This window comes from Pristis pectinata, chromosome 30, assembly GCF_009764475.1.
Source record: "Pristis pectinata isolate sPriPec2 chromosome 30, sPriPec2.1.pri, whole genome shotgun sequence".
NCBI classification, from domain to species: domain Eukaryota; kingdom Metazoa; phylum Chordata; class Chondrichthyes; order Rhinopristiformes; family Pristidae; genus Pristis; species Pristis pectinata.
In genome coordinates, this window is record NC_067434.1 from 3,071,910 (window position 1) to 3,098,249 (window position 26,340).

General features: G+C 48.8%; 1 protein-coding gene and 1 long non-coding RNA gene across 2 annotated transcripts in view; one reads left to right on the forward strand and one right to left on the reverse strand.

Moving 5' to 3' along the window:
- The window catches only part of LOC127584760 (tetraspanin-14-like), a 48,040-nt gene extending 27,502 nt beyond the window's left edge, over positions 1-20,538 (reverse strand). Inside the window, exon 1 of the mRNA XM_052041693.1 lies at positions 20,313-20,538. Within this exon, the coding sequence (XP_051897653.1) occupies positions 20,313-20,393 (81 nt within the window). The 5' untranslated portion in view covers positions 20,394-20,538. The remainder of the gene's footprint in view (positions 1-20,312) is intronic.
- Positions 20,539-20,648: 110 nt separating this feature from the next.
- LOC127584768 (uncharacterized) overlaps positions 20,649-26,340 on the forward strand; it is a 67,362-nt gene continuing 61,670 nt past the window's right edge. The window contains exon 1 of the long non-coding RNA XR_007958429.1: positions 20,649-20,848. This is a non-coding gene — a long non-coding RNA (uncharacterized LOC127584768). The remainder of the gene's footprint in view (positions 20,849-26,340) is intronic.

Genomic DNA, 26,340 nt, shown 5'->3' on the forward strand with positions numbered 1-26,340 from the left:
CAAGTGGGTCAGGCAGCAAGCATGGAGGGAAATGGACAGTCGACCTTTCAGGTCGAGACCCTTCATCAGGACCAGATGAAGGGTCTCGACCCGAAATGTCAACCGTCCCTTTTCTTCCCCCTCCCATCGGGCAGAAGATACAAAAGCCTGAAAGCACGTACTGCAGGCTCAAGGACAGCTTCTATCCTGCTGTTACAAGTCTATTGAATGATCCTCTTATACAATAAGATCAACTCTTGACCTCACAATCTGCCTAGTCATGGCCCTTACACCTTATTGTCTGCCTGCACTGCACTTTCTCTGTAACTGTAACACTTTATTCTGCATTCCGTTCTTGTTTTCCCTTGTACTACCTCGATGCACTGTTGTAATTAAATGATCTGTATGAATGGCATGCAAAACAAAGTTTTCACTGTACCTCGGTACATGTGACAATAATAAACTAATTTACTCATTATTTTTCTCTGTGCAAACACATTTACCATTTGAATCTTTCTCTTCAATGTCCCCATTAGGAGATACTCCACCTGTTGTGGCTTTTGATGCATTGTTATGCCAGTTAAGTTTACTGCCTTCATTAAACATTGTCCACTGACACTCCACCTCAGCTATTTCCCTTCCTAGGAAGCAGCTTTCCCTTTCTAAGAACCTACAGACACCGCCCCTCCCATTGCTGACAGTGACTTATCCTCAAGTAGCTGTTCCTGGTCCACTTTTGTCAAATCATTTCTCAAGTCTACAGCAGAGTCACTGTCACTGCCACCAAATCCACTCCCACAGATACTCCTTCCTCCTGCCCACTGTCATTCCTGAAGCTAAATCCAGAATCCAGTCTTCTCCACCCTTCTTATCAGTGCTAGCTAAATAAACAGAACAAGAAAATTGTTCACAGAAATTATTCCTGTTAGATACCTGTGATTTTTCTCAGGACTATCTGTGGCAGTGCCCTGCAGCTGAATCTTCAGTTCTGGGAACTGTGGAGCTTGGGACCCATCCCAAGGAGCAGGGATCTTGCACACTATTGCCCTGGAAACTGGTGAGTTCTACTGGGAGACTGGTGATCAGTAGTTCCCACCCAAATTGCTTTTAAATATCTTCACCCTTCACTGTCTGTGACTGATCTGGCGTTTGAGTTAAAAGATCAACAAGCTTGTGAACAAATTGAAGATTATTACAGGTTGATAAGACTGTGAAGACCACTGAACAACTGTAGACATCCCAGTGAAGACACAAGAGACTGCAGATGCTGGAATGTGGAGCGACACTCTGGATGTGGAAGCTTTGGAGAGAGTGCAGAGGAGATTTACAAGGATGCTGCCTGGAATGGAGAACATGTCTTATGAGGAGAGGTTGAACAAGCTAAGGCTTTTCTCTTTGGAGCGTCGGAGAATGAGAGGAGACTTGACAGAGGTGTATAAGATTATGAGAGGCACAGACAGAGTGGACAGCCAGCACCTTTTCCCCGGGCCGGTAATGGCCAATACTAAAGGTCACCTGTTTAAGGTGCATGGAGGAAAGTTCAGGGGAGATATCAAGAGGTAGGTTTTTCTTTTTACACAGAGAGTGGTGGGTGCGTGGAACACACTGCCAGGGGTGGTGGTAGGGGCCGATACAATAGGTTCATTTAAGAGACTGTTAGATAGGCATATGGATGAAAGAAAAATCGAGGGTTATGGGAGGTGAAGTAGAGAGGGGGATAGATTGAATGTGGATAAGGTTTATGTAGGTTGGCACAACATCATGGGCCGAAGGGCCTGTACTGTGCTGTACTGTTCTATGTTCTAACACACAAGATGCTGGAGGAACTCAGTGGGTCAGGCAGCATCTGCAGAGGGAAATGGACCATTGACATTTTAGGTCAAGGGCCTTCATCCGGACTGTCCATTTTCCTCCGTAGATGCTGCCCGACCTGCTGAGTTCCCCCAGCACCTTGTGTCTTGCTGTAGACATCCCGACCCTGATGGAAGGTCAGTGACCCGAGACATCAACTCCATTTCTGTTTCCAGTATTTTCCGTTTTTTATTTCAGTGCTTTGGGGAACGGGCAGACGTTAGACAAACGGGGCTGACTCGCTACGTTACACACAGTGGGACCAACAAGAGTGGCATCCTTCTGAGCTGCACAATTTTACACACAATGAGATTCACAGAGGCGTGACCAAGGTTGGTACAAGGACGAGTGGAGCTTTCTGTTTTGGAATGGGAATGTACGTTCTCCCCGTGTGTCTGCGTGGGTTTCCTCCGGGTGCTCCAGTTTCCTCCCACATTCCAAAGGTGTACGGGTTAGGAAGCTGTGGGCGTGCTGTGTTGGCGCCGGAAGTGTGGTGACACTTGCGGGCTGTCTCCAGAACACTCTACACTGTGTGTTTCAGTGTACATGTGACTAATAAAGAAACCTTATCTTGTCTTATCTAAGTTTATAAATTTTTTGAGAGGCATAGATAGGGTAGACCACCAGTATCTTTTTCTCAGGGTCAAAATATCCAGTACTGGATGGCATACATTTAAGGTGAGAGGGGGAGTTCAAAGGAGACGTCCGGGGCAAGTTTTTTCACACAGAGAGTGGTGGGTGCCTGGAATGGGCTGCCAGGGGTGGAGGTGGAGGTGGAGGCAGATATGATAGAGGCATTTAAGTGACTCTTAGACAGGCACATCAACATGCAGAGAATGGAGGGAGGTGGACATGTGCAGGCAGAAGGGATCAGTGTAATTAGGCGTCATTAGTTCGGCCAACATCATGGGCCGAAGGGCCAGTTCCTAGGCTGTACTGTTCTGTGTTCCACGTTTCCAAATCTAGGCAACTTTGTAAAATTTGAATCTCATCAACCACCTCACTAGCCATCACTTTTCAGACTCTGGGATGAAGTCCGTCAGGACCCAGAGACGCCAGCCCACTGCTCCAACAACTCACTCAGTCCCACCGCCCTGGAGATGCAATTCTCCTGAGTTCCCCTCTCCCTCCCAATTTCCAATCTACCCTCTGCAGCACAGAAACCGGCCCTATCACCCACCGAGTCCATGCTGACCATTAAGCACCATTTACACTAACGGCATATTACCCCGTTTTTTTATTCCCCCTCCCCCCCCACATTCCCATCAACTCCCTCCAGACTCCATCACTACACACTAGGGAGAACTTACAGCGGCCAAGTAACCCATCGACCCGCACGTCTTTGGGATGTGGGAGGAAACTGGAGCGCCCGGGGGAAACCCATGTGGTCACAGGGAGAACGTGCAAACTCCACACAGACAGGCAGGACTGAACCCGGGTCACTGGTGTAGTGAGGCAGCAGGTCTACAAGCTGTGGCATCTTGCTGACCCCACTGTACACCTGTGCTGTTCCTGGGACGTTACTTGTATCCTTTACAGTGAAACTGATGCAAAATACAGAGAGCTGCATAGCACACAAACAGGCCCTTCGGCCCACCACATCCATGCTGACCTTTCTGTCCACCTACACTAATCTCATTAGGTCTGTATCCTTCTATACCCTGCCTGCTTAAGTGCCTGTCTAAATGCCTCTTAAACATAGTGACTGTATCTGATTCCACTGCCTCCTCTTGCAATGCATCCCAGATATAGACCACCCACCATATAAAAAACTTACCCCTCAGATCCCCTTTAGAACTCCTTCCCCTCACCCTAAGCCTGTGCCCTCCTGCTTTTGAAAGCTGTTTAATTCATCTGCCAGCTCCGTTTTCTGTAGGACCAATGCTCATTTTGCTAATTTGTTTCTTTTCAAAAATATCAATAGAAACTCTTACTACAGTAAAACTCTGATAGTTTGGTAAACGGCCAGAGCAGGGGGTCAGAGCGCAGGGGTCAGCACAGTGGTAGGTGTGTCCAGGACCAGACGGGGGTCTGAAACACCAGGGGTCAGGTCATTACCAGATCCAGGTCCGGAGTGTGTGTTGGGGGTACCAATAGGAGCGAGATCCCCCAGTCTGGAGAATCTGTCAGTGAGGTACCGAAGTCCGGGTGGTGGGTATCCATGTTTCATTGCTAACCCTGCAGGCTCAGGAGCAGATTTTTTGGGACTATCGGATGTTATTCCAAGATGTTAAACAGTAGGATGATATATGTTCCAGTGAACCAGGTAAGTTTCAACAAATCACAGGAACCAGGGCCTGGTGTGGGGAAGGGAGCACAGCAAACACCACCTGGTGAGCCAGTGGTGAACCATGGGGACTGCTGTCTGGTCCGATAGCGGATCAGAGGCAGTTGTTACTACGTTTCAGATTCTACCTCCTCTATTTTTCCTTTCTTACTAATCTTCAGTCATTCATTGTTCTGTCTGGTCTTGCGATCTGCCTCCCACCTTTGCACAACGTTAAGCTTTTCCTTTCGACCCGATACTCCCCTTATATTTTTAGTTCCCTGGAATTTCTTTTCTCATTGGAATGCATCTGTTCTGTGTAATCTGAGAGATCCTCTCACATCTGCCAACTGACCGACCAAGCCTTAATTTGCCTGTTCACTTTAACCTGTTCATGGAAATGCTCTGGAAATGCTCAAAGGAGAGGCGGAGACAGATTCATGGTTACTCAGACAGGCCCAGGGACCCAGGCATACACTTTGGGGAAGCATGGAATCAGGATGTGCTCCATAAAGAGAGCAAGACGGTGAGGACACTGGAACTTTATGTACAGCAGCTTGAAAAGGAGCAGTAGTCATGCTTACACAAGAGATTCTGCAGTCGCTGGAATCTGCAGCAACACACACAAAACGCTGTAGGAACTCAGCAGGTCAGGCAGCAGCAATGGACGGAAATAAACAGTTGACGTTTTGGATCAGGACCCTTCATTGAGTCCTGATGAAGGGTCTCGACCAGAAACGTCAACTGTTCATTTCCGTCCGCAGATGCTGTCTGACCTGCTGAGTTCCTCCAGCATTTTGTGTGTGTAGTCATGGATATGACTGAGAGAGAGATTGGGTTTGATGTTGAGTTAGAGTTCTGTTCTCTAGTGAATGTGCGAGACGACTGGATCACATACAGAACACTGATTTGCCATGTGTCCAAGGGCTTGGCCAGGGAGCATTTTATGGGGAGCTGAGTACCAAGTGACAAGTCATGGTCAGCGTGGCCCCTTGAAGAACTTCAATCACCTGTCTGGGAGGATCAGACAGGACGTTTCCAGATATCCCCAACCTAATCAGCCTTAGGTTTCGATAGACCCACGCACCATGGCTCCACAGATGGGGAGTATATCGTGATGCAGAAGACTTTGCAAATGTGTGGGGCAATGTACGTTGGTTTAATACAATTTTCTTCATCAAGTTCATTGTTGAGGCTTCTTCTCCTGTGATCCTCAGTGTGTCCTTTGCTTTATGGTGTGGGCACGATACTAGGCCCAACTGACCCATGTTCACACGAGCTGCCTTCCCCTATTCCTTTCTACTTGCTCTACTCTCATTAAGATACGTAATGTTTACCCCTTCTCTCACTGATATTTATCAAAATCTCCGGACAAGAGCTCTTCCCTTCTTGCTACAATCCACAGGCTAACGGTGTCGTCATTACCCACAGCTTGTGCTTTACCCACACTTTCTTCTCACCTTTCACCAAGTCCTGGCCAATCACTGCTTTCTGAAACAGGCCCATCCCTGAGATGGTGGCAGGAGAGATTGAGCAGACTTGGTATACATTCTCTCGAGTTTAGAATGAGAGGATCTCATAGAAACTGTATAAAGTTCTCACATCACTTGACAGGAAGTATGAAGGATGAAGTTTCCTTTGACTGGGTTCCCAAAAACCAAGAAGTCGTCATCTGAAAATGGGGGTCTTGAGAAGAGAAGAAATTTCTTCCAACAAGGGGCGGTGAATCTGTGAAATTCTCCAGCTAGAACAGTTGTGTTGGTTTGGTCACTGAGTATGTTCAAGGCAGTGATCAGTTTTCATTTATTTAAGGGAATCAAGGTACATGGGGTTGCTGCAGGAAAGTGACGCTGAGGTAAGAGATCAGCCACGATCTGATTGTATGAGAGAAGGAACGAGAAGCTGAATGGCTTTCACCTGCTGCTACTACTTTGATTTGTCTACAGGAAGACAGCAACGATACAGTCTTACTGCCAGAAATCAGCCCTGCCATGAACCCGTGACTGAAACATTGCCAGAAATAAGTAATCTCTCTTTCTCCTATCTGGGACAAGAATCCAGATAATACCAACAAACTCCTACATCTCGTGGGAAATAAAGACAGCATTCCAAGGAATAGACTCGGGAATGGGAGTGACTGGATTGCTCCTGAGAGCTGGTATAGACTGATGAGCTAAATGGCCTCCTTGTGCACCATAATGACTGACGTTAAGAAATCAGATCTGACCAACTATCAGTGTTGCTGCGGGGATCTTAGTTGCAAATCAACACCCACATTTCCTCCAACAGTAACCACAATCTCAAACTACTTTGTTGGGTTTAAAACACTGGCACAATATCCTAAAACTATAAAAGACACGATACAAAGACAAGTCTTCTTTTTGTATACACTCAAATGCCTTTATCTCCTAATTCTCAAGCATTTAAATCCCTTTAGGTCTTGTAATAACATCCTTTTGTTGATTTCCTGAATGTGTAGGGATCGGGATAGTGGATCTTCCTGCTAGCACCGGCAGGATACAATGGCCAAAAACAACCGATTCACAGTCTCCACGTGTTGCCGACACCTAGTGGAATCCAGACCTTCCAGGAGCTCCTGCTGCAATACTGGGTGAATCCCCAGGGAGACGGCATCCACGGAGAGAAGGGGGAGGGTTTGTGCTGTTAGGAAAGAGGCCACCTTGGAGCGGTGTGCGGAATGTGGCTTCAAACTGTGTAGACCCACGACCACATTACAGAAAGAAGTGATTGCACTGGAGAAAGTGCAGAGATTTCCAAGGTCTGGAAAACTGCAGCTGTGAGAGAAGACGGAGAGACCAGAGTTGTTTTGTAACAGTTGGGAGACTTAATGAGGTAGATAACAATACGAGGAAACTTTGAAATGGATAGTAGGAAGGATTTCTCTTCATCGGTCCCTCGAGAGTGAGGGTGAGTTGCTCCCACTCTGGTTCTCGGGTTCTGAGGTGACTGATGAGGCCGGTGTAGGGAGCACAGACTCCCCACAGCTGGAGCAGGAGGTGCCTGAGGGCAGTAGCGGGTGGCTACTGTGAGATGGTGGGCTGCTTCCGCCATTTCCCCAGGGCCCAGTGTGTTCCTGATGCACAGACTTGAGGTTCCTCATACCATCACAAATGCTCTTACTGGCTTCGAGCAGTCACGGGCGAAAGGTTTACAGGAGTCAGTGGGGACCTTCTACTTATTGAAGGAGGTTTTGAGAAGATGCCGAAATCTTTTGCTGTGTGCGAGGTTACCTCCTCCTGTGACAGAACTTGGAAACTGTCTGTTCCAGGAACCTGGGAGTGCACAAGCAAACAACGTGGTCTCCCCAACAGAGCCCAATGATGTCAGCCTAGGAGAGGGCGTCGATATTGATTTGCTTGTCCTTCCTGTGGATTTGGGGATTTTGCAGAGACAACATTGGTGGGATCTTTCCAGCACCTCGCAGTGTCTCCTGTAGTCCAGGTCTCAGAAGCATCTAGGACAGCAGGGATCATTACTGCCTGATAAACCAAAGGTTTGGTGCTGGATGCAAGGTGTTGATCCACAATTAACCAATGGCTGTGCTGGTGCACCGCAGGCGGTGGTGAGCTCTATTGTCTTGCCAAGGGCTGGCTCCTGAGATATGGAGGGTGGTCCACAATTCTGGGGTCTTATCACTGTGCCTCGCTGTCAGAGGGTGGTACAGTATGGAGGGGCACGTTGGAGAGGACCATTGTTTTAGCCAGTCTTGATGGACGAGTTGACCGCTCCTTGGAGCTTGGCTCCCAATCAGTTCAAACACAGACATCATCCATGTCCTGCGGCTCAACCACAGGGTTTGGGATGAGGAGTAGTCTCTGGGTAGGCTCTGGGGAGTAGCTGCTGCAGGTCAAACAGTTTCCCATTAGTCCTGAAGATTAGCTCCGCTGTTGTCGACAGTTTCTTGGAGATGGGGTGCAGCATAGTGGTGAAAAATATGAAAGTAAGTGTCTGGGTAAGGAGGCAACCTGGTCTTACATCGGTCTGACACTTGTAGATCTGTTGGTTGGGATCAGGAGCTGCGGCCATCATGGAGTAAACACAAGATAGAGTCAAATTTCTGTGGACAGACACCTCTTGACAGATGGAGATAAAACTTTTAACGAAGTCAACGAATGTGCAGTATCACGGCTGGTGCTGCTCCTGTGTTCTTCCGAGTTGTCAGGTGGTGAAGATCATGTTCACGGTGCCTCTGGATGGGTGAGATCTCCGTGATGGGGCAGCAGCAGGTGGTGACCGGAGACGGGGAGTCACGCAGCCGTGATCTGTCCTTCTTTAACATCTGTCTGATGTGCAGCAAGTGTGCCTGAATGTAAAATGGCCAGCTGCTCTCTAACAGGCAGGGTGGGAGTGGCGAACATACTAAGGCTGACTCAGGGATGACAATCTGATTAGGAATTGACAACAGTCTTACAATTCGCTCTGATACTATTGGATCCTTCCTCCCTGGAGCCTGTTCGAAAGCAGTTGGTCACTACTGATTCATCATGCTGCTCCTCTTTCACAGAACCTCCAGTCACGAGGTGATGCATGTTGTTCCCCACCCCAATCACTGGTAACCACTTCATCACTGACATTCCTTGACTGTAAAGCCCAGACTGAGGCTGCTCATTGTACGAGTCCAGTCCTGACTTGTCTACTGACAAAGTAACTGATAGCATCTCGTCTCAGACCGAGAAGTGGCAGGAAACGTTCAGAACCACCTACCCCCGAGGAGACGTCATTAGCCTCAGGGTGCCCATGATGACTTCAAGGAAAAACTATTTAGACTGAAGCCTAACAGGTTACAGTTTTCTCCCTCGGTTGAGTCACATTTTGCTGGTTGTTTAAAGGTAGGTCAACTAAAGGCAGACTCCAGATGGCCCAAGGGAGCACAAATAGAACTGAAACAAGCAGATATGTCAGATTGAAAGCACAGCAGCGGTTGTTAAAGTTCAGAGGCAACTGTCAAAGGAAAATGAGGGGCAAAGAAAAATTGACAGCAAATGTAAAAGGACTCCATAATTACTCCTCAGGCGTGTAAATAGTAAACAGGAAGTAAGAGGAAAGGAGATGCGAAAGGAAATCCACTCAGAAAGGCAGTGACGTTAAAGGAGTACTTTACACTGGTCTTTGCCGAGTAGGGAGACATTGCTGAACTCCTGGCAAAGGCGAATGGACAGAGGAGGTACTCGAGACCTAGCTGCACAAAGTGAGTAAATCACTGGGTCCAGCTGCATCCTGAGTTACTGAGGGGAGGAAGCAATCTCTAGTCACAGAGTTGTACAGCAGGGAAACAGGCCCTTTGGCCCAACTCGTCCATGCCAACCAAGATGCCCATCTAAGTTAGTCCCATTTGCCTGCATTTGGCCCATATCCCTCTAAACCTTTCCTGTCCATGTACTGAGCCAAATGTCTTTTAAATGTTGATATTGTACCTGCCTCAACCACGTCCTCTGGCAGCTCGTTCCATATACACATCACCCTGTGTGAAAAGTTGCCCCTCAGGTTCCTATTAAACCTTTCCCTTCTCACCTTAAATCTATGCCCTCTAGTTCTTGATTCCCCTACCCTGAGTAAAAGACTGTGTATATTCACCCTCATGATTTTATACACTTCTATAAGATCGCCCCTCATTCTCCTACACTCCCAGCCTGTCCAACCTTTCCCTATAACTCAGTCCCTTGAGTCCTGGCAACATTCTTGTAAATCTTTTCTGCACTTCTTCCAGCTTAATGGCATATTTCCTACAGAAGGGTGACCAAAATTGAACACAAATTTCCAGTGCTGCCTCACCAACATGACATCCCAACTTCTATACTCTGTGAAAGTCCTACCCTACCGTGGTTTGACTTCCCAAAGTGCAACACCTCACACTTAGCTGAATTAAACTCCATTTGCCATTCCTCGGCCCACTTACCCAGCTGATCAAGATCCCTCTGTAAATCCTGACACCATCTTCACTGCCAACGACACCACCTATTTTAGTGCCATCTGCAAACTAATTAACCATGCCCTGTACATTCTCACCCAAATCATTGATATAGATGGCAAACAGCAATGGACCCAATCTACTGCCCTGCCCTCATCAACCTTATTAATTACTTCTTCAAAAAACACAATCAAATTCGTGAGACATGACCTCCCACGCACAAAGTGTTCTGACTATCCCTAATCAACTCGTCTTTGTAATTGTATATCTTATGCCTTAGAATCACCACCAATAACTTACCCAGCACAGATGTGAGGCTGACTGATCTAGCGTTCACAAGTTTTTCTTCGCAGTCTTTCTTAAATAAAAGCACAACATTAGCTACCCTCCAGCCTTCCAGCACCTCCCCCGCTGTTAACGATCTCAGCCAGGGCTCCCGCAATCTCCTCTCCAGCTTCCCACACTTTTCTTGAAAATACCTGATCAGGTCCTGGAAGTTTTTCTACCTTCATAACCGATCAGCACCTCCTCTACTGTAATGTGGACTATCCCCATGAACTCCCGAGTTTCCAGTAAAAGCAGAGGGAAAATATTCATTGAGGAGCTCGTCCATTGAGCAGCTCCACACAAAGATGTCCACTTTGGTCTTTGAGGGGCCCGATACTCCCCCCAGTTATTCTTTTTCCCCTAACGTACTTATAAAATCTCTCTGGATTCTCCTTCATCCTCTCTGCCAAAGCGATCTCATGCCCCCTTCCTGCCCTCTGATTTCCTTCGTGAGCACACTCCTGCATCTCCTGCACTCCTCCAGGGATTCACTTGATCCCAGCTGCCTGTACCTGACCCATGCCCCCTTTTTCCTGACCAAAGCTTCATCTCTTTGTCATCCAGGGTTCCCTACTCCTGCCAGCCTTGCCCTTCACTCTAACAGAAACATGCAGACCTTAAACCCTCATTATCTCAATTTTTAAAAGCCTTCCATTTGCCCGGTCCCTTTGCCTGCAAACAACCTACTCCAGTCAACTTTTGCAAGTTCCTGTCCACTATCATCAAAATTTGCTTTGCCCCGATTTCTATGATAACTTGTGGACCAGATCTATCCTTTTTCATTACTATTTTAAAACCAATAGAACTATGGTCACTGGTCCCAAAGTGCTTCCCCACTGACACCTCAGTCACTTGTCCTGCCCCATTTCCCAACAGTAGGATGAGCTTTACCCTCTCCCTAGCAGGGCCCTCTATATGCAGTATATATTGCCTGACAAAACTTTCCTGAAGACATAACAAAATCCACCCCATCTAAGCACTATGGCTCCTAATTCCCAGTCCGGTCTTAATCTTTGAAATGAAATACAATGCCAGAGGACTGAAGAATTTCAATTTCAAGTACTACACCCACGTTCAGAGTGCAGGTTAAACCGGGTACGTACAGGTCACTTTAATCTCACTGGTGGGGAAACTCATAGAAACAACAAACAGGGATTGAATTAGCAGTCACTCGGACAAGTAGGAATCAGGGAAAGTCAGCACTGATTTTCTAAAGGCGCAATGTGTTAACCAACTTGATAAGAGTTGTTTGATGAAAAGGTAAAGCGGGTCAAATAATAAGCTTGTCATCAAGACCAAATTCCCGATAGAATGAAGGGGCTGCATCAGTGTGGTTGGAAAGTTGGCCAAGCTGCAGAAAGCAGAGAATAGTCATGAAAGGCCATTGTGTGGAGTGTAGTTTTCTGGTGTCATCACCAGGACCACACAACCTCCAAACCTGCATGACACAAAACTTGGACATGCAGTGAATAGAGAGGCAGATGGTATCAGTTTTCAGGAGGATTGAGTAGACATGTGGCAGATGGAATTTAACTCAGAAAAATGTGATGTTACACATTGGAGGAAAGAATAAGATGCAGTGTAAACCAGTGGGCACAATAAGTTGAAGGGCAAGTGCAGGACAAGTTGAAAAACCGGCTTGAAAACGCATGCAGGATCCTGAGATTTATAAATAGAGGTATAGAATACAAAAGCGAGCAAGTCATGAAGAACCTTATAAACTTTGACTGTGCCACAACTGGAGGACTGTGTCTGCCACAGGAAAGATGTGGCAGCCTTGTAGAAGGTGCACTGAGGAATATCAAAAGGGTTCCAGGGCTGAGGGAGGTCGGTTATGTGAACAGGGGAGCTTCTGATGGGAGGTACTTAATATAGACAGAGGTTAAGATTAAAGATGACAACAGGAACCAAAAGCGACACGAGGATTAGAAGCTGGAGTGCACGGCTGGAGGACCAGTGGGGCAGGTCCAACATGGCTTTCAGTGGGGAATTACCACACAGGTAACACTGTACAGGGCTACAGGGGAGGGGGGATTCTCTGCTGCCAATGGCCAAATCATTAAATATATTCAAGGAGGAGTTAGATTCAGTTCTTAATCTAAAGGGTTGAACGGATATGGGAAGAAATCTGGAGCGGGGGACTGAATTCAGATGATCAGCCATGATCACACTGAATAGTGCAGCAGGTTCAAAGGGCTGAATTGCCTGCTCCTTTTTTCCAACTGTATATTACATCCTTCCTGATTACAAAGGTTGACGTGATATCACAGCTTTATTGTTATACAAGAAGTAAGCCCCGCAGCCCCACAAGCCTGCTCTGCCTGATCCAGTGCCTGATCCAGTATCCTGCTCTATCTGCATGAAGATTTTACATAGAGTCATAGAGCAGTACAGCAGGGATACAGGCCCTTCAGCCCAACTAGTCCACGCTGACCATGGTGTTCACCCAGCTACATCCAAAAAGTCTTATGTTCAACAATGAACCACAGCCCCTGTACTGAAGAATTTACAAACATTTGAGTGTAAAAATCTTAGTCTTGCATGGCCAGAACCTTAATCTGAGATCTATAATTATAGACTAAGCACTTTAAACTTTATTTCATACTTTACAAAACCCCAGAGAACATTGGTGCGTTCGGTCAAATCTTACCTCCTGGTGCAGCCATTCCATTGCAGGAACCTGCCCAGTGAACGTCTGTGCGCATCTTCTAAAATTAACCTGTACTGTCACGGGCAAGGAGACAATCACTCATACACGTCGCTGAGGGGTGGTCTCGCTGGAGTCCCAGCAGGAAAAGCAGCAGCAAACTGGTGAAGTTACTGGACTGGCTGGAGACAAGTTCAAATCCCTCCATGGCAGTTGCAGAATTTAAACTCAGTTAATTAAATAGGTTGAAATAAAGATCTGCCTTGAGCAATGACGACCTCAGGCGTAGTAGAATGTAATTCACAATGTCCAGTAGAGAAGAAAACCTTCCTTGCCTGGTCAGCCCAATGCAAGACATCAGCTTCTGATCAATACAGCTGGCTCTCGTATCACAAGTGAAACACTCAACTTATTCTTATTAAATGTAGTAACAATAACCGAACCCTGACACCAGAACCAGACATCACAACTGAAGCAAAAGTCAACCCTACAAAGTCTTGGTGAAATCTCTCTCCTGGCATAAATAGCCCCACCAATTCTCCCAGCCTGGCATGGCTGTTCACAGAACCATGTCTTACAGCTAATGTCCCACAATATAAGATAAGATTTCTTTATTAGTCACACGTACATTGAAATATCATCACAGTCCAGGTGTCCATTCAGAAGGGGGTGCCCTGCAAGTCCTTAACTCTGGACCATGCGAACTCTTGTCAAACCTGGGCAAAGGAGCCTCCCCATTCAATGATCTTCCTTCCAGCAAAAGGTCAGACATGGAGGTGTCTGTTGGTGATCACACAACGTTCAACTCTATTCACAACTCCTCTGCAAATGAAGCAGCCCATTCCTGCAGGTAGCAACACCTCAACAACAGTCGGGCACAGGCTGATATGTACAAAGTAACATACCAGCCAATGACCATCTCCAACAAGAGAACCTAACCACGTACCCTTGGCATTCAATGGCATTACCAAGCTCCCCACCATTAACATCCGAAGGTCACCACTGATGAGAAACTCAATTGGACCAGTCACAGAAATACCGTCACTACAAGAGCAGGTCAGAAGTCACATATCCGGTGGTGAGTGACTCACCTCCTGATGCCCTGAAGTCTTCCCACCATTTATAAGGCCCGTTTGGTGCGTGATGGAATATTTCACACATGCTTAGATGAGTGCAGGTCCAACATTATCGAAAACAAAGTGACCTGCTTGACTGTCACATCCACCACCTTCAATGTTTATTCCCTTCAACACTGTACAGAGTATTTTTTTTAAATGAGAAGAGATTGAAAAGTCCTGGTCTACAAGAGGAAGTGGCACCTCGTATACAAATCACTGAAAGCTAACACGCAGGTGTGCAGTCGGTTAGAAAGCATATAGTACGTTAGCCTTTATTGTTAAAAGGTTTTGAGTATGAGAGACATTTTGGTGGGTTACTCTTATGAGGAGAGATAATGTAGACTGGGCTTCTATTTTCTAAACTTGCCTCACACATCTCCTTTGTACTTTCCCCCTCTCACCTTAAATGCATGCCCTCTAGTATTAGACACTTCAATCCCAGGAAAAGGATACTGGCTGTCTATGTATGCCTCATAATTTTATAAACTTCTATCAAATCTCCCCTCAGCCTCTGCCGCTCCAGAGAAAACAGCCCCAGCTTGTCCAACCTCTCATCATAGCACATGCCCGCCAAACCAGGCAGCATCCTGGTAAAGCTCCTCTGCACCCTCCCCAAAGCCTCCACATCCTTCCTGTAATGAGGCGACCAGAATTGAAAGCAATACTCCAGATGTGGCCTAACCAGCATTATAAAGCTGCAACATAATTTCCTGGCTCTTGAACTCCTCAACTAATGAAGGCAAGTATACCATACGCCTTCTTGATCACCTTATCAACCTGCGTGGCCCCTTTAAGGGAGCCATTTACCTGAACCCCAAGATCCCTCTGTTCATCAACACTGTTAAGGATCCTGCCATTAACTATGTGCTCTCCCTTTATGGTAGACCTCCCAAGTGCAACACCACACACTAGCCTGGATTAAACTCCATCTGCCACCTCTCCGCCCATTACTACAACTGATCTACATCACGCTGTATCCTTCAGCAATCTTCTAAGCAATCCATAACTGCCACCCATCTTTGTGCTGTCTGTAAACTTACTCACCCACCCTAACACAATTTCATCCAAATCATTTATATATATGACAAACAACACATATTTATAACATACCATATGACAAACCTTTCAGAAGAAATTGGTGTCCAACAACTACAGCCAATTTTAATTCCAGAACATCACTTACGGTGTTCCTCAGGGCAGAGTTCTCAACCCAACCACAGCTGCATTAATGATCTTCCCTCCATCATGAGATCACTGATGACAACTGAGTTTGATTCCATTTGGAACTTCTCAGATATTAAAGCAGTCCGTACAGGTGCACAGCAAAACCTGAACAACATTATGGCTGGATCTTATGTGGCAAATCACACTGATGACCCATAAGGAGTGTGCAGAGACATCTCTAATGAGAGTCTCCAACCACCACCCCCAGGACTTCATCCATTCCAGATCAGTAACATCCTTCTGATGACCCACTGAGCAGAAACATAATGAGACAACTGAGATGAACACTGCAGTTACAGGACACAGGCCAGAGGCTGGGTATCCTACACCATGAGTCATCCTGTTACTCCCCACAGCTGTGTCCGGGTCAGTGTGGTGAAACAATCTCCCGTCGCCTGGAGCTCCAATACCTCCCACTCTGCACCTTCCCCGGGCTGAACCAACGTCCAGGCCTTTTCTTTTATCTTTCACAGTAATTGTTTACCTTGCTCGTAAGATTCACTTCCTCTTTAATATCCGGTTCAGTTAGGATGATGCTTTTTTTTTTAATCAACATTTGAAGCCAGAAGCTGCAGAATGTCTAGTGAGAACCAGGGCAAGCTTTTCTTTCCAGTGAGAGAAAAAAAAGAGCTTTCTTAACTTGAGTGTTAGGAATGTTGGAACATCATCTGAAAGTTTATTCAAGCACAGAAAGGAAATACAGTGCATGGAACAGTCAAGGCCAGTCATTGTGTTAAAGGAAGTGAAGCTGGTGCCTCGATATCTCTCTTTCACACACTCTCTCTGTAAATAACTCTCGGTTTAAGCAGGGGAGCTTTTATCACCACTTGCATTTGATCTCACAGAAGTCACTCAAGATCACACACCCAGTCAGGAGACACCAGTGAGAAGGCTGGATGTGCAATGCAGCAGGACTCGCTGAACGTGTGGGCTGCAGCGAGGCCAACATTACTTTCTGCTGATAACCGTAATCTACAGTTTATGCACTAGATAGACAAGCCTATAATTAGCAAGGTTAGTTACCGACATTCATAGCCCCACCTCCCTCAATGTGTTGCTCAGAGAAGCAGCCATGATCTTCAAGTTCACGAGCACATCTTCAGATGGTCAGGCCACAATGAGATGCTGATTGTTTGCTGCATCCAACAAATACTGGGGAGGAATCACTCAGTAAACACAGCCTGTAGTTATTGGCAGCTGTCTGTCCACTGCACAACAGTCCCCATTCAGAAGGAAGGGACAGAAATACAAAGCCCATCAATCCAGTCCAACCATTTAATTACATCACGACTTATTTCCAAATTCCTTCCCTCATCTTTGCTCTGAACGCAATTATCACAGGCATTTGTCCAACAAGCTCTGACTTCCAGGCTGGTCCAGATTCCCAACGGCTTCCAGATGAAACATGCTTCCCAATTTCACTCCTGGAACAGCCTAACTCTAATTGCTCTGCACTCCCACATTCGGAGAAATAGTTCTCCACATTCACCCAGTGATGACCTTCATCATGTTAAATAACTCAGCCAGGTCAAATGTAAAGGGACCCCTAACAGTGTGGCTGTACAGAGGGATCTTGGAGTACAACTCCGTAGCTCCCTGAAAGTGGCTGCACAGGTTGACAGGGTGTAAAGAAGGCATATGGCATGCTTGCTTTTATTCGTTGAGGCACTGAATTCGAGAGTTGGGAAGTTATGTTGCAGCTTCATAAAACTCTGGTTAGGCCACATATGGAGTATTGCATTCAGTTCTGGTTGCCACATTACAGCAAAGATGTGGAGGCTTTAGAGAGGGTGCAGAAGAGGTTTACCAGAATGCTGCCTGGATTAGAGGGCATGTGCTATGAGGAGAGGTTAGACAAACTGGGTTGTTCTCCCCGGAGTGGCAGAGGCTGAGGGGAGACCTGATAGAGGTTTATAAGATTACGAGAGGCATTACAGACAGTTGGTATCTTTTTCCCAGGGTGGAAATGTCTAATACCAGAGGGCATGCACTAACGGTGAGGGGGGTAAGTTCAAAGGAGATGTGCAGGGCAAGTTTTTTTTACACAGAGAGCAGTGGGTGTCTGGAATGTGCTGCCGGGGTGGTGGTGGAGGCAGGTACGATAGATGCGTTGAAGATGCTCTTAGATAGGCACATGAATGTGCAGAGAATGGAGGGTCATGGACATTGAGTAGGCAGAAGGGATTAGTTTAGTTAGGTGTTTACTAGTTTAATTAGTTTGGCACAACATCTGGGCCGAAGGGCCTGTTCCTGTGCTGTACTGCTTGATGTTCAGGTCATCCATTCCTCCAAATACAACTAGATTACAATCCAAGTTTACTCACCTGGTCTTCAACTTACTATTTTTGTCTGTGGTTCATTGGGAAGAGAAACAAAAACTATGGAGACATCAGAAAAACCTTCCAGACTTTTGTCTGAACTTTCCCGATTAACATCCCTATCTACAGAGGTGCAGCTTATGGAGCTACTGCCTCACCGCTCCAGCGAGCCAGGTTCGATGCTGAGCTCGGATGCTGTCTGTGTGGAGTTTGCACGTTCTCCCTGTGACCGCATGGGTTTCCCCCACATCCCAAAGCCGCGTGGGTTGGTCAGTTAATTGGCCACTGTCAATTACCCCGAGTGTGTAGGTGAGGGGTAGAGTCTGGGGGGGGGGGGGGGAATGAGGGGCAGAGTCTGGGGGGGGGAGTGAGGGGGAGTGAGGGGCAGAATCTGAGGGGGAGTGGGGGGGGAGAGTCTGGGGCAGGGAGTGAGGGGCAGAGTCTGGGGCAGGGAGTGAGGGGCAGAGTCTGGGGCAGGGAGTGAGGGGCAGAGTCTGGGGCAGGGAGTGAGGGGCAGAGTCTGGGGCAGGGAGTGAGGGGCAGAGTCTGGGGCAGGGAGTGAGGGGCAGAGTCTGGGGGGAGAGTCTGGGGGGGAGTGAGGGGCAGAGTCTGGGGCAGGGAGTGAGAGGGGCAGAGACTGGGGCAGGGAGTGAGAGGGGCAGAGTCTGGGGCGGGTTGTGAGGGGTAGAGTCTGGGGGGGAGTCTGGGGGAGTGAGGGGGGGGGGGAGTCTGGGGGGAGTGAGGGGGGGGAGTCTGGGGGGAGTGAGGGGGGGGGAGTCTGGGGGGAGTGAGGGGGGGGAGTCGGGGGGGAGTGAGGGGGGGGAGTCTGGGGGGAGTGAGGGGGGGGAGTCTGGGGGGAGTGAGGGGGGGGGAGTCTGGGGGGAGTGAGGGGAGTCTGGGGGGAGTGAGGGGGGTCTGGGGGGAGTGAGGGGGGTCTGGGGGGAGTGAGGGGGGTCTGGGGGGAGTGAGGGGGGTCTGGGGTGAGAGTCTGGGGGGGAGTGAGGGGTAGAGTCTGGGGGGGAGTGAGGGGTAGAGTCTGGGGGGGAGTGAGGGGTAGAGTCTGGGGGGAGTGAGGGGTAGAGTCTGGGGGGAGTGAGGGGTAGAGTCTGGGGCAGGGAGTGAGAGGGGAGTGAGGGGCAGAGTCTGGGGGGAGTGAGGGGCAGAGTCTGGGGGGAGTGAGGGGCAGAGTCTGGGGGGAGTGAGAGGGGAGTGAGGGGCAGAGTCTGGGGGGAGTGAGGGGCAGAGTCTGGGGCGGGTTGTGAGGGGTAGAGTCTGGGGGGAGTGAGGGGCAGAGTCTGGGGCAGGGAGTGAGAGGGGAGTGAGGGGCAGAGTCTGGGGCGGGTTGTGAGGGGTAGAGTCTGGGGGGAGTGAGGGGGGGAGTCTGGGGGGAGTGAGGGGGGGAGTCTGGGGGGAGTGAGGGGGGGAGTCTGGGGGGAGTGAGGGGCAGAGTCTGGGGCAGGGAGTGAGGGGCAGAGTCTGGGGCAGGGAGTGAGGGGCAGAGTCTGGGGCAGGGAGTGAGAGGGGCAGAGTCTGGGGCAGGGAGTGAGAGGGGAGTGAGGGGCAGAGTCTGGGGGGAGTGAGGGGCAGAGTCTGGGGCGGGTTGTGAGGGGTAGAGTCTGGGGGGGGGAGTCTGGGGGGAGAGTCTGGGGGAGTGAGGGGGGAGTCTGGGGGAGTGAGGGGGGAGTGAGGGGGCAGAGTCGGGGGGGGGTTGTGAGGGGGCAGAGTCGGGGGGGGGTTGTGAGGGGCAGAGTCGGGGGGGGGTTGTGAGGGGCAGAGTCGGGGGGGGGTTGTGAGGGGCAGAGTCGGGGGGGGTTGTGAGGGGCAGAGTCGGGGGGGGGGGTTGTGAGGGGCAGAGTCGGGGGGGGGTTGTGAGGGGCAGAGTCGGGGGGGTGGGGGGGGGGTTGTGAGGGGCAGAGTCGGGGGGGGGTTGTGAGGGGCAGAGTCGGGGGGGGGGTTGTGAGGGGCAGAGTCGGGGGGGGGGTGTGAGGGGCAGAGTCGGGGGGGGTTGTGAGGGGCAGAGTCGGGGGGGGGGGTTGTGAGGGGCAGAGTCGGGGGGGGGGTTGTGAGGGGCAGAGTCGGGGGGGGGGGTTGTGAGGGGCAGAGTCGGGGGGGGGGGTTGTGAGGGGCAGAGTCGGGGGGGGGGTGTAGAATTGGTGTTAATGAGTAGTTGACGGTGGGCGCGGACTCGCTGATGTGACTCGACGACTCTGCCGCTCTCCCTCTGCGGGAACCTGTTCTGTAAACTCGTCAGCCGCCCACCAAAACCCTCTCTGCAGGATCTCAGTCTCGGTTCTCGGTTCCAGGCCACTCCGCGCACCGAGTGGAAGACCTCGCTCACCTTCCACACAGCACGATGCAAGAACAACTGGGTGAAAGATTTCAGTGGCGTCACGGAGAGGTCGGTGTGAACACCGGGGGGGCGGTGCTCGGCTGGGCCAGTCCCGGGCTGGAGCTGCCTCAGGACGGGCTACACCGCTTCCTGTGCGCCCGCACACACCGCACCCTGCGGGGCACGCCACACTTCCCAAACCATGCAGCGAACCAAGGTCTGGCTCCACGCCGCTCGTCCTTGCCCCAGCTGCGGATGGCGAGGGCAGCTGTTGCTGCTTCACCCCACCCGACCCGACCCGACCCGCGACATACCCGCACCTACCCAGAAGATGATGTTGAGGCCGAACAGAACGTATTTGAAGAAGCAGCTGACTTGTGCCCGCTGGTGTTTGTAGAAATACATCTCGGAAGGTCCGCGACAACTGGACAGAGGGCTGACTGTCCCGGGACACCCGCCGCCCCCTCACTCCCCTCCCTCACGGCCCGGGACACCCGCCTCTCCAACACTCGCTCACACCTCCCGGACACTCGCCTCTCCCTCCCTTTCTACCTCGGACACTCGCCTCTCCCTCACTACCTCCCCCCCCTCACTCACTACCTCCCCCCCCTCACTCACTACCCCGGACACTCGCCTTTCCCTCACTACCCCCCTCACGACCTCGGACACTCACTTCCCCGGGACACTCGCCGCTGCCCCACTCACGGCCCTAACTTGAGTTCGGGCGTTGCTCGCCGCTCCTCGACCGCAGACAGGGCTCACTGAAGGCGGAGCAGGAAACGGAGCCACTCGGGGCCCGCCTCACAGCAGCCGTGCAAACGCGGAACCAGAGAGAGGGAGAAGTCGAACAGGGAGTAATGGTAAGCGGCGGGGAGGTTTTGTACAGATGGTTCTGTTGTCTCTTTATATTTATTTAGTTCTGGCCTGGGTGTATGAACAAGTTGCCCTCGCTTATTTCCTTTGGAGATCTACCACTGTAGCCCTTATTTTATCATTACGTGCCTTCATGTCGTTTTTGAACCCCCTCTGCTCTCCCATGTGACACCATCAAACTTGGATGTCTTAAACTCAGATTCTCCACTGTCGTTAAACATATTGTGGATATCTGAGGTTTAGTTCCAATCCTTGTGTTCTAGTAACAGGCGGACAACTTGTGAAAGGATCTATTCCAAATACCATTTCCTATCCTTTAATCAACAGTAATGTGTTGCTCCCAACTATGTCGGGCTGTTACAGCCCTTTCCCTTACCTCTTGAAGATGCAGTGGATCTCCACTGGATCCCCACTGGATCCCCCTTATCCACCCTGCTGGTGACATCCTCAAATAAAACTAATTTGTCAAATATAATTTCAGTCTACAAAACTGTGTTTATTTCAATTTATAAACCCATGCCAATTCATGTTACTATATATTTTTTGCCGTACCTTGTTTCCCTGAAAAGGGCCAACCTGTTATTCGCTATGTCTTCTTCCTTCTTCTTGAACAGCCCCATTACATGTGCCACCTTCAATCTGCTGGGACTGTTCCAGAACTGGGGATTCCCAACTCATACCAACATCCATTCACTTGTTGAGCACGTTTTGGTCCCACCCCTACTAAACCCACCACCTCCTGAAATCACCTGGTGACAAACTTTGCCTGATAACTCTAAGATACCTTGGGAGGTTTACAACATTAAAAATGTTTCATGTACGCTTGAGTACCCTAATGCCCTAATACAGAAGTAAAATGCTGTAGAGGCTGGAAATCTGAAATGGCCATAATTACACCAGCCCTCGGGATTAGAGATTGGGAGGAGGGTGAAGGCGTACAGTCCAAAACATGGCACCATGGGGCAAAAAACTGTGCAGTGGGGAAATGCAGCTGGGCCATGAGGGGTTGTGTCAGCAGTAAGGGCAGAGGTGATTCTGTACCATCAACAGAGTATCACATTGTCTGCCTGGTGCCAGGGTAAAGAATGCAGGGGACTGAATGGAGGTGTTCTGCAGAATGACACCCAATCTGCGTTTGGTTTCTGCAGTGTTGGGAAGACCACCAAACTGAAGGAAGTGGAAGGGCTTCAGCTGGGAGGACTTATGGGTCCCTGGGTGGGGGGAAGGGACAGGACAAAAGGACAAGTGTTGTGTGTCCTGCAGTTGTATGGCAAGGCGCTGTGAGGAGAGTGGGTGTGGTTGGAGATGCAAGTGTGAACCAGGGAGTCATAGAGGGAATGGTCTGGAATGCTGAAAGGGTGGGGAGAGAAGGATGTCTGGTGTGGAACCCTGTTGAAGGTGTCAAAGATTATGGAGGATCGAGACACAAGAGACAGCAGATACTGGAATCTGGAGCAACAAACCAAATGCTGGAGGAACTCAGCAGGTCGAGCAGCATCTGTGGGGGGAACAGTCGATGTTTTAGGTCAAGACTCAGATGGGGGAAGGTAGCCATCATAAAGAAGTGAGGGGAACAGGTGGATCAAGAGCTGGCAAGTGATGGGGAGTGATAGGCAGATAGAGGAGGGGAGAGTGGGAATAGGGACGGAGGTGAAAGGTGGAGTCTGATAGGAGAGGACAGTGGAGCGTGGAACCAAGTGAGGGAGGTGGGGAGGGCAGGTGGGAACAGTGGGGGAGGGGACCCAGTGGGAGGGCTGTGTGGGTGATGGGCAGATGGAGGGGTGGGGGAGGGGGAAGACACAGGCTGATGTAAGTGGGTGTAGGAGGGACTGATCAGGAGGAGAGAGAAGGGATGGGGGGGAGAAGTTTACCTGAAATTGGAGAAGTCAATGTTCTTGCCATTGGGTTGTAGACTGCCCAGGGCGATATGAGCAAACCAGGGAGTCGGTTGGATTTGGTGGAATGAGCAGGTGGTGAGAGCAGAAGTGCAGTGAACAGTTGGAGCCATCTCAACTACACTGGCGGGAAGCCGCATGTGAAGGTGAGCTGGACAAAGCTGCACCTGAAGAGGAGACTGTTCAGGTCCAGCCAAGTACCCTCCCAGATGTGGGATAGGTAAGGAAACTAAAGTCTGTACTTTGTGTAGACAAGAGTTAGAGAAAGTGATGCCACGTAAAAGGGTACGGGACGCACTTCTGATGAAGAATTTAAGTGAGAACCAGGCTGAACACGGGAACTCTGAAGGGAAATAAATAGAGAAATAAGACTGACAAAGGGAGAGCTATGACAATACATAGCAGTCAACGTAAAAGGGAATCCAAAGACTCCTATAGAATCGTGACTGGTAAGTGCTTGATCAGAGGAAGCGTGATGCTATTGAGGTTCAGGTTTAAGTTTGTTGTCATAGGCATATATACACAGGGTATAAATGCCATGAAAATTGGCTTTTTGCAGCACCAGCACAGTACATTAGAAGACAAGGAAGAAAATTAAAAGAAAGAACATATTGAAAAAGAAATTCGACCAAGAAAGGATGCGCTGAGCCTAAGGGCATCATCAGAAATATTAGTGATTGTCTTGTATCAGTCCTTACTGAGGATGCTACCAAAGGCTCGGTCTTGCTATCCTTACCTTTCACCCTTACGCAGACACGATGGCCCTCAACTCTCACTATCTCCCTTTTAAAAGACTCTCACTTTTTAAGATGTTTTTCAAGCCACAAACATCTGCTCCTGATCTACCTTTGCCAGTTCATGTCTTTCAAATGGGCCCTGCCCTGGACTATCCTTATCTCTTTCCATAATGACCTTGAAACATACAAAATTATGATCACAATGCCCAAAACGTTTGCTCTCGTGGAAGGTACAGGCAACTGCAAACAGGAGAGACCACTGAGGAGTACAGAGTGTAGGAGAGTACCTAGAATAGAAACCAGGAGAGGGCCTTCAGATATTGTTGGTTGATATTTCTATTGCCCTTTGGGAGATCAATTGTAAAGGGAAAGTACACAGTTAATAGCAGAACCCTGAATAGTGTTGATATACAGAGGGATTTCAGGGTCCCTTATTCAAGAAGGGGAGTAGGGAGAGCCCAGGGAATTATAGACCGGTGAGTCTCACCTCAGTGCTTGGTAAGCTGATGGAGAAGATCCTGAGAGGCAGGATTTATAAACATTTGGAGAGGTATAATATGATTAGGAATAGTCAGCATGGCTTTGTCAAGGGCAGGTCCTGCCTTACGAGCCTGATTGAATTTTTTGAGGATGTGACTAAGCACATCGATGAAGGGAGAGCAGTAGATGTAGTGTATATGGATTTCAGCAAGGCATTTGATAAGGTACCCCATGCAAGGCTTATGGAGAAGGTGAGGAGACATGGGATCCAAGGGGACATTGCAGTGTGGATCCAGAACTAGCTGGCCCACAGAAGGCAAAGAGTGGTTGTTGAGGGGTCATATTCTGAGTGGAGGTCGGTGACCAGTGGTGTACCTCAGGGGTCTGTACTGGGACCCTTACTCTTTGTGATTTTTATAAACAACCTGGATGAGGAAGTGGAGGGGTGGGTTAGTAAGTTTGTGGATGACACGAAGGTTGGGGGTGTTGTGGATAGTTTGGAGGGCTGCTAGAGGTTACAGAGGGACATAGATAGGATGCAAAGTTGGGCTGAGAAGTGGCAGATGCAGTTCAACCCAGATAAGTGTGAAGTGGTTCATTCTAGAGGAATAATGTGACTGCACTGGAGCAGGTGCAGAGGAGGTTCACCGAGATGTTGCCTGGATCGGAGTATTTCAGTTATAAGGAGAGACTGGATAGGCTGGGTTTGATTTACCTGCAGTGGAGGAGTGATCGGAAAGAGAGAGACAAAATGATGAGGGGGATAGACAGGGCGGGCAATCTTTTTCCCATGGTGAGGGTATTGTTATAAGGTGAGAGATAAGTGGGAGGTCTGACAGAGTGTGGTTGGAATCTGGAATGCACTGACTGAGGAGAAGGTGGAGGCAGAGACTCTCACAGCATTTAAGAAGTATCTAGACAAGCATTTGAGTCACCAAGCAGAGAGACTACAGACCCAGTGTGGGTAAATGGAACCAGTATAGGTGTGTGCAATGGTCAGTGTGGACGTGGGCTGAAGGACCTGTTTCTGTGCTGTACAACTCTATGATTTTTTCTATGACTCTAATTTTCCAGTTTCTAATTGCCAGAAGATTAGAAAATGGCGAATGTGAACCCCTCGCTCAAGAACGGAGTTTTGGACATTGCTGGCAGCCACTGGCCAGTCAATTTAAGCTTGGATGTGGGGAAGCTTAAATCAATGAAAAAAAATAGCTGGTTAGAGAATTCTGAGTTGGTAAAAGAAAGTCAAACCAACCTACCGTCGTGAAACATATTTGACCAAATATAATTTTGATGAGATGACAGAGAAGGTTGAGGAAGGGAATGTAGTCGATGTTATCTGTACAGATGTCAAAGATGGAAAGGTCCCACACCAAAAACTTGTTAGCAAATTGAGGCCAAAGGAATAAAAGAGTTAATTACAGCATGGAAAAATAATAAACCCGAGGACAGAAAGCAGAGATCCACAGCAAAGGCTTTTTTCCAGACTGGAAGATGGTAGGCAGTGGTGTTCCCTGGAGGAGCAGTTCCCTGCATTCTTTATGCCTGAATCTAAATGTGTGGGTTTGAATTCCAAAATCTGCAAACTACCACATTTTGTGTTGTGGTAAGCACTGAGGAGATAGCAATTGACTGCAAGATGCTATAGATTGCCTGCGGGAATGGGTACCAGAGTGGCAGATGAACATTCATACACAAATGTGAAGTGGTACGTTCTGTCAGAATGAAGAGACAAAACAGCACTGTTCTCTTGGGTCCGTGAACAGAGGGGCTTGTGTGCAGACGTGCAAATTCTCTGAAAGTTTCAGGATATGTTGAGAATGTGTCTGGTACCGCATGTGGGATTGCAGGCTTCATAACTGTCTTGGAATACAAAAGCAGGGAAATCATGCTGAATTTGTAAAGGAAATACTGTTTAGTCTGCGACTGTAATATCGATCGCCTTGTGGATGTGAAGGTGCTGCAGAGGGTGTAGAAAACATTCCCCAGAATGGCTGCAGGAATGAGGGGTGTCTGCCTGGCTGGAGAAATTGTAGTTCTTCTTGAAACAAAAGTTGACAGATTTAATAGGTTGAGCTGAGATAAATAGAGGAAAATATTCCCATTAGTGGGTGGTTCAAGAATTGGGGAATACAGCTTTAAAGTATTGGGCAGACAGTACAGCAGGTATATGAAGAGGGGTCATAGACTGGAACTCACTGCCTTTAAAAGTAGTGGTGGTCCTGGAGAGAGTTGGTACAGAAACAGCCCCATTGTCCCACAATGACTACAATGAGTCCACAATGACTATCAACCACCTATTTTTGCAGTAATCCATTTTGTTCTCCACACTCTCCCATCAACTCCCCCCACCCCCAGATTCTACCA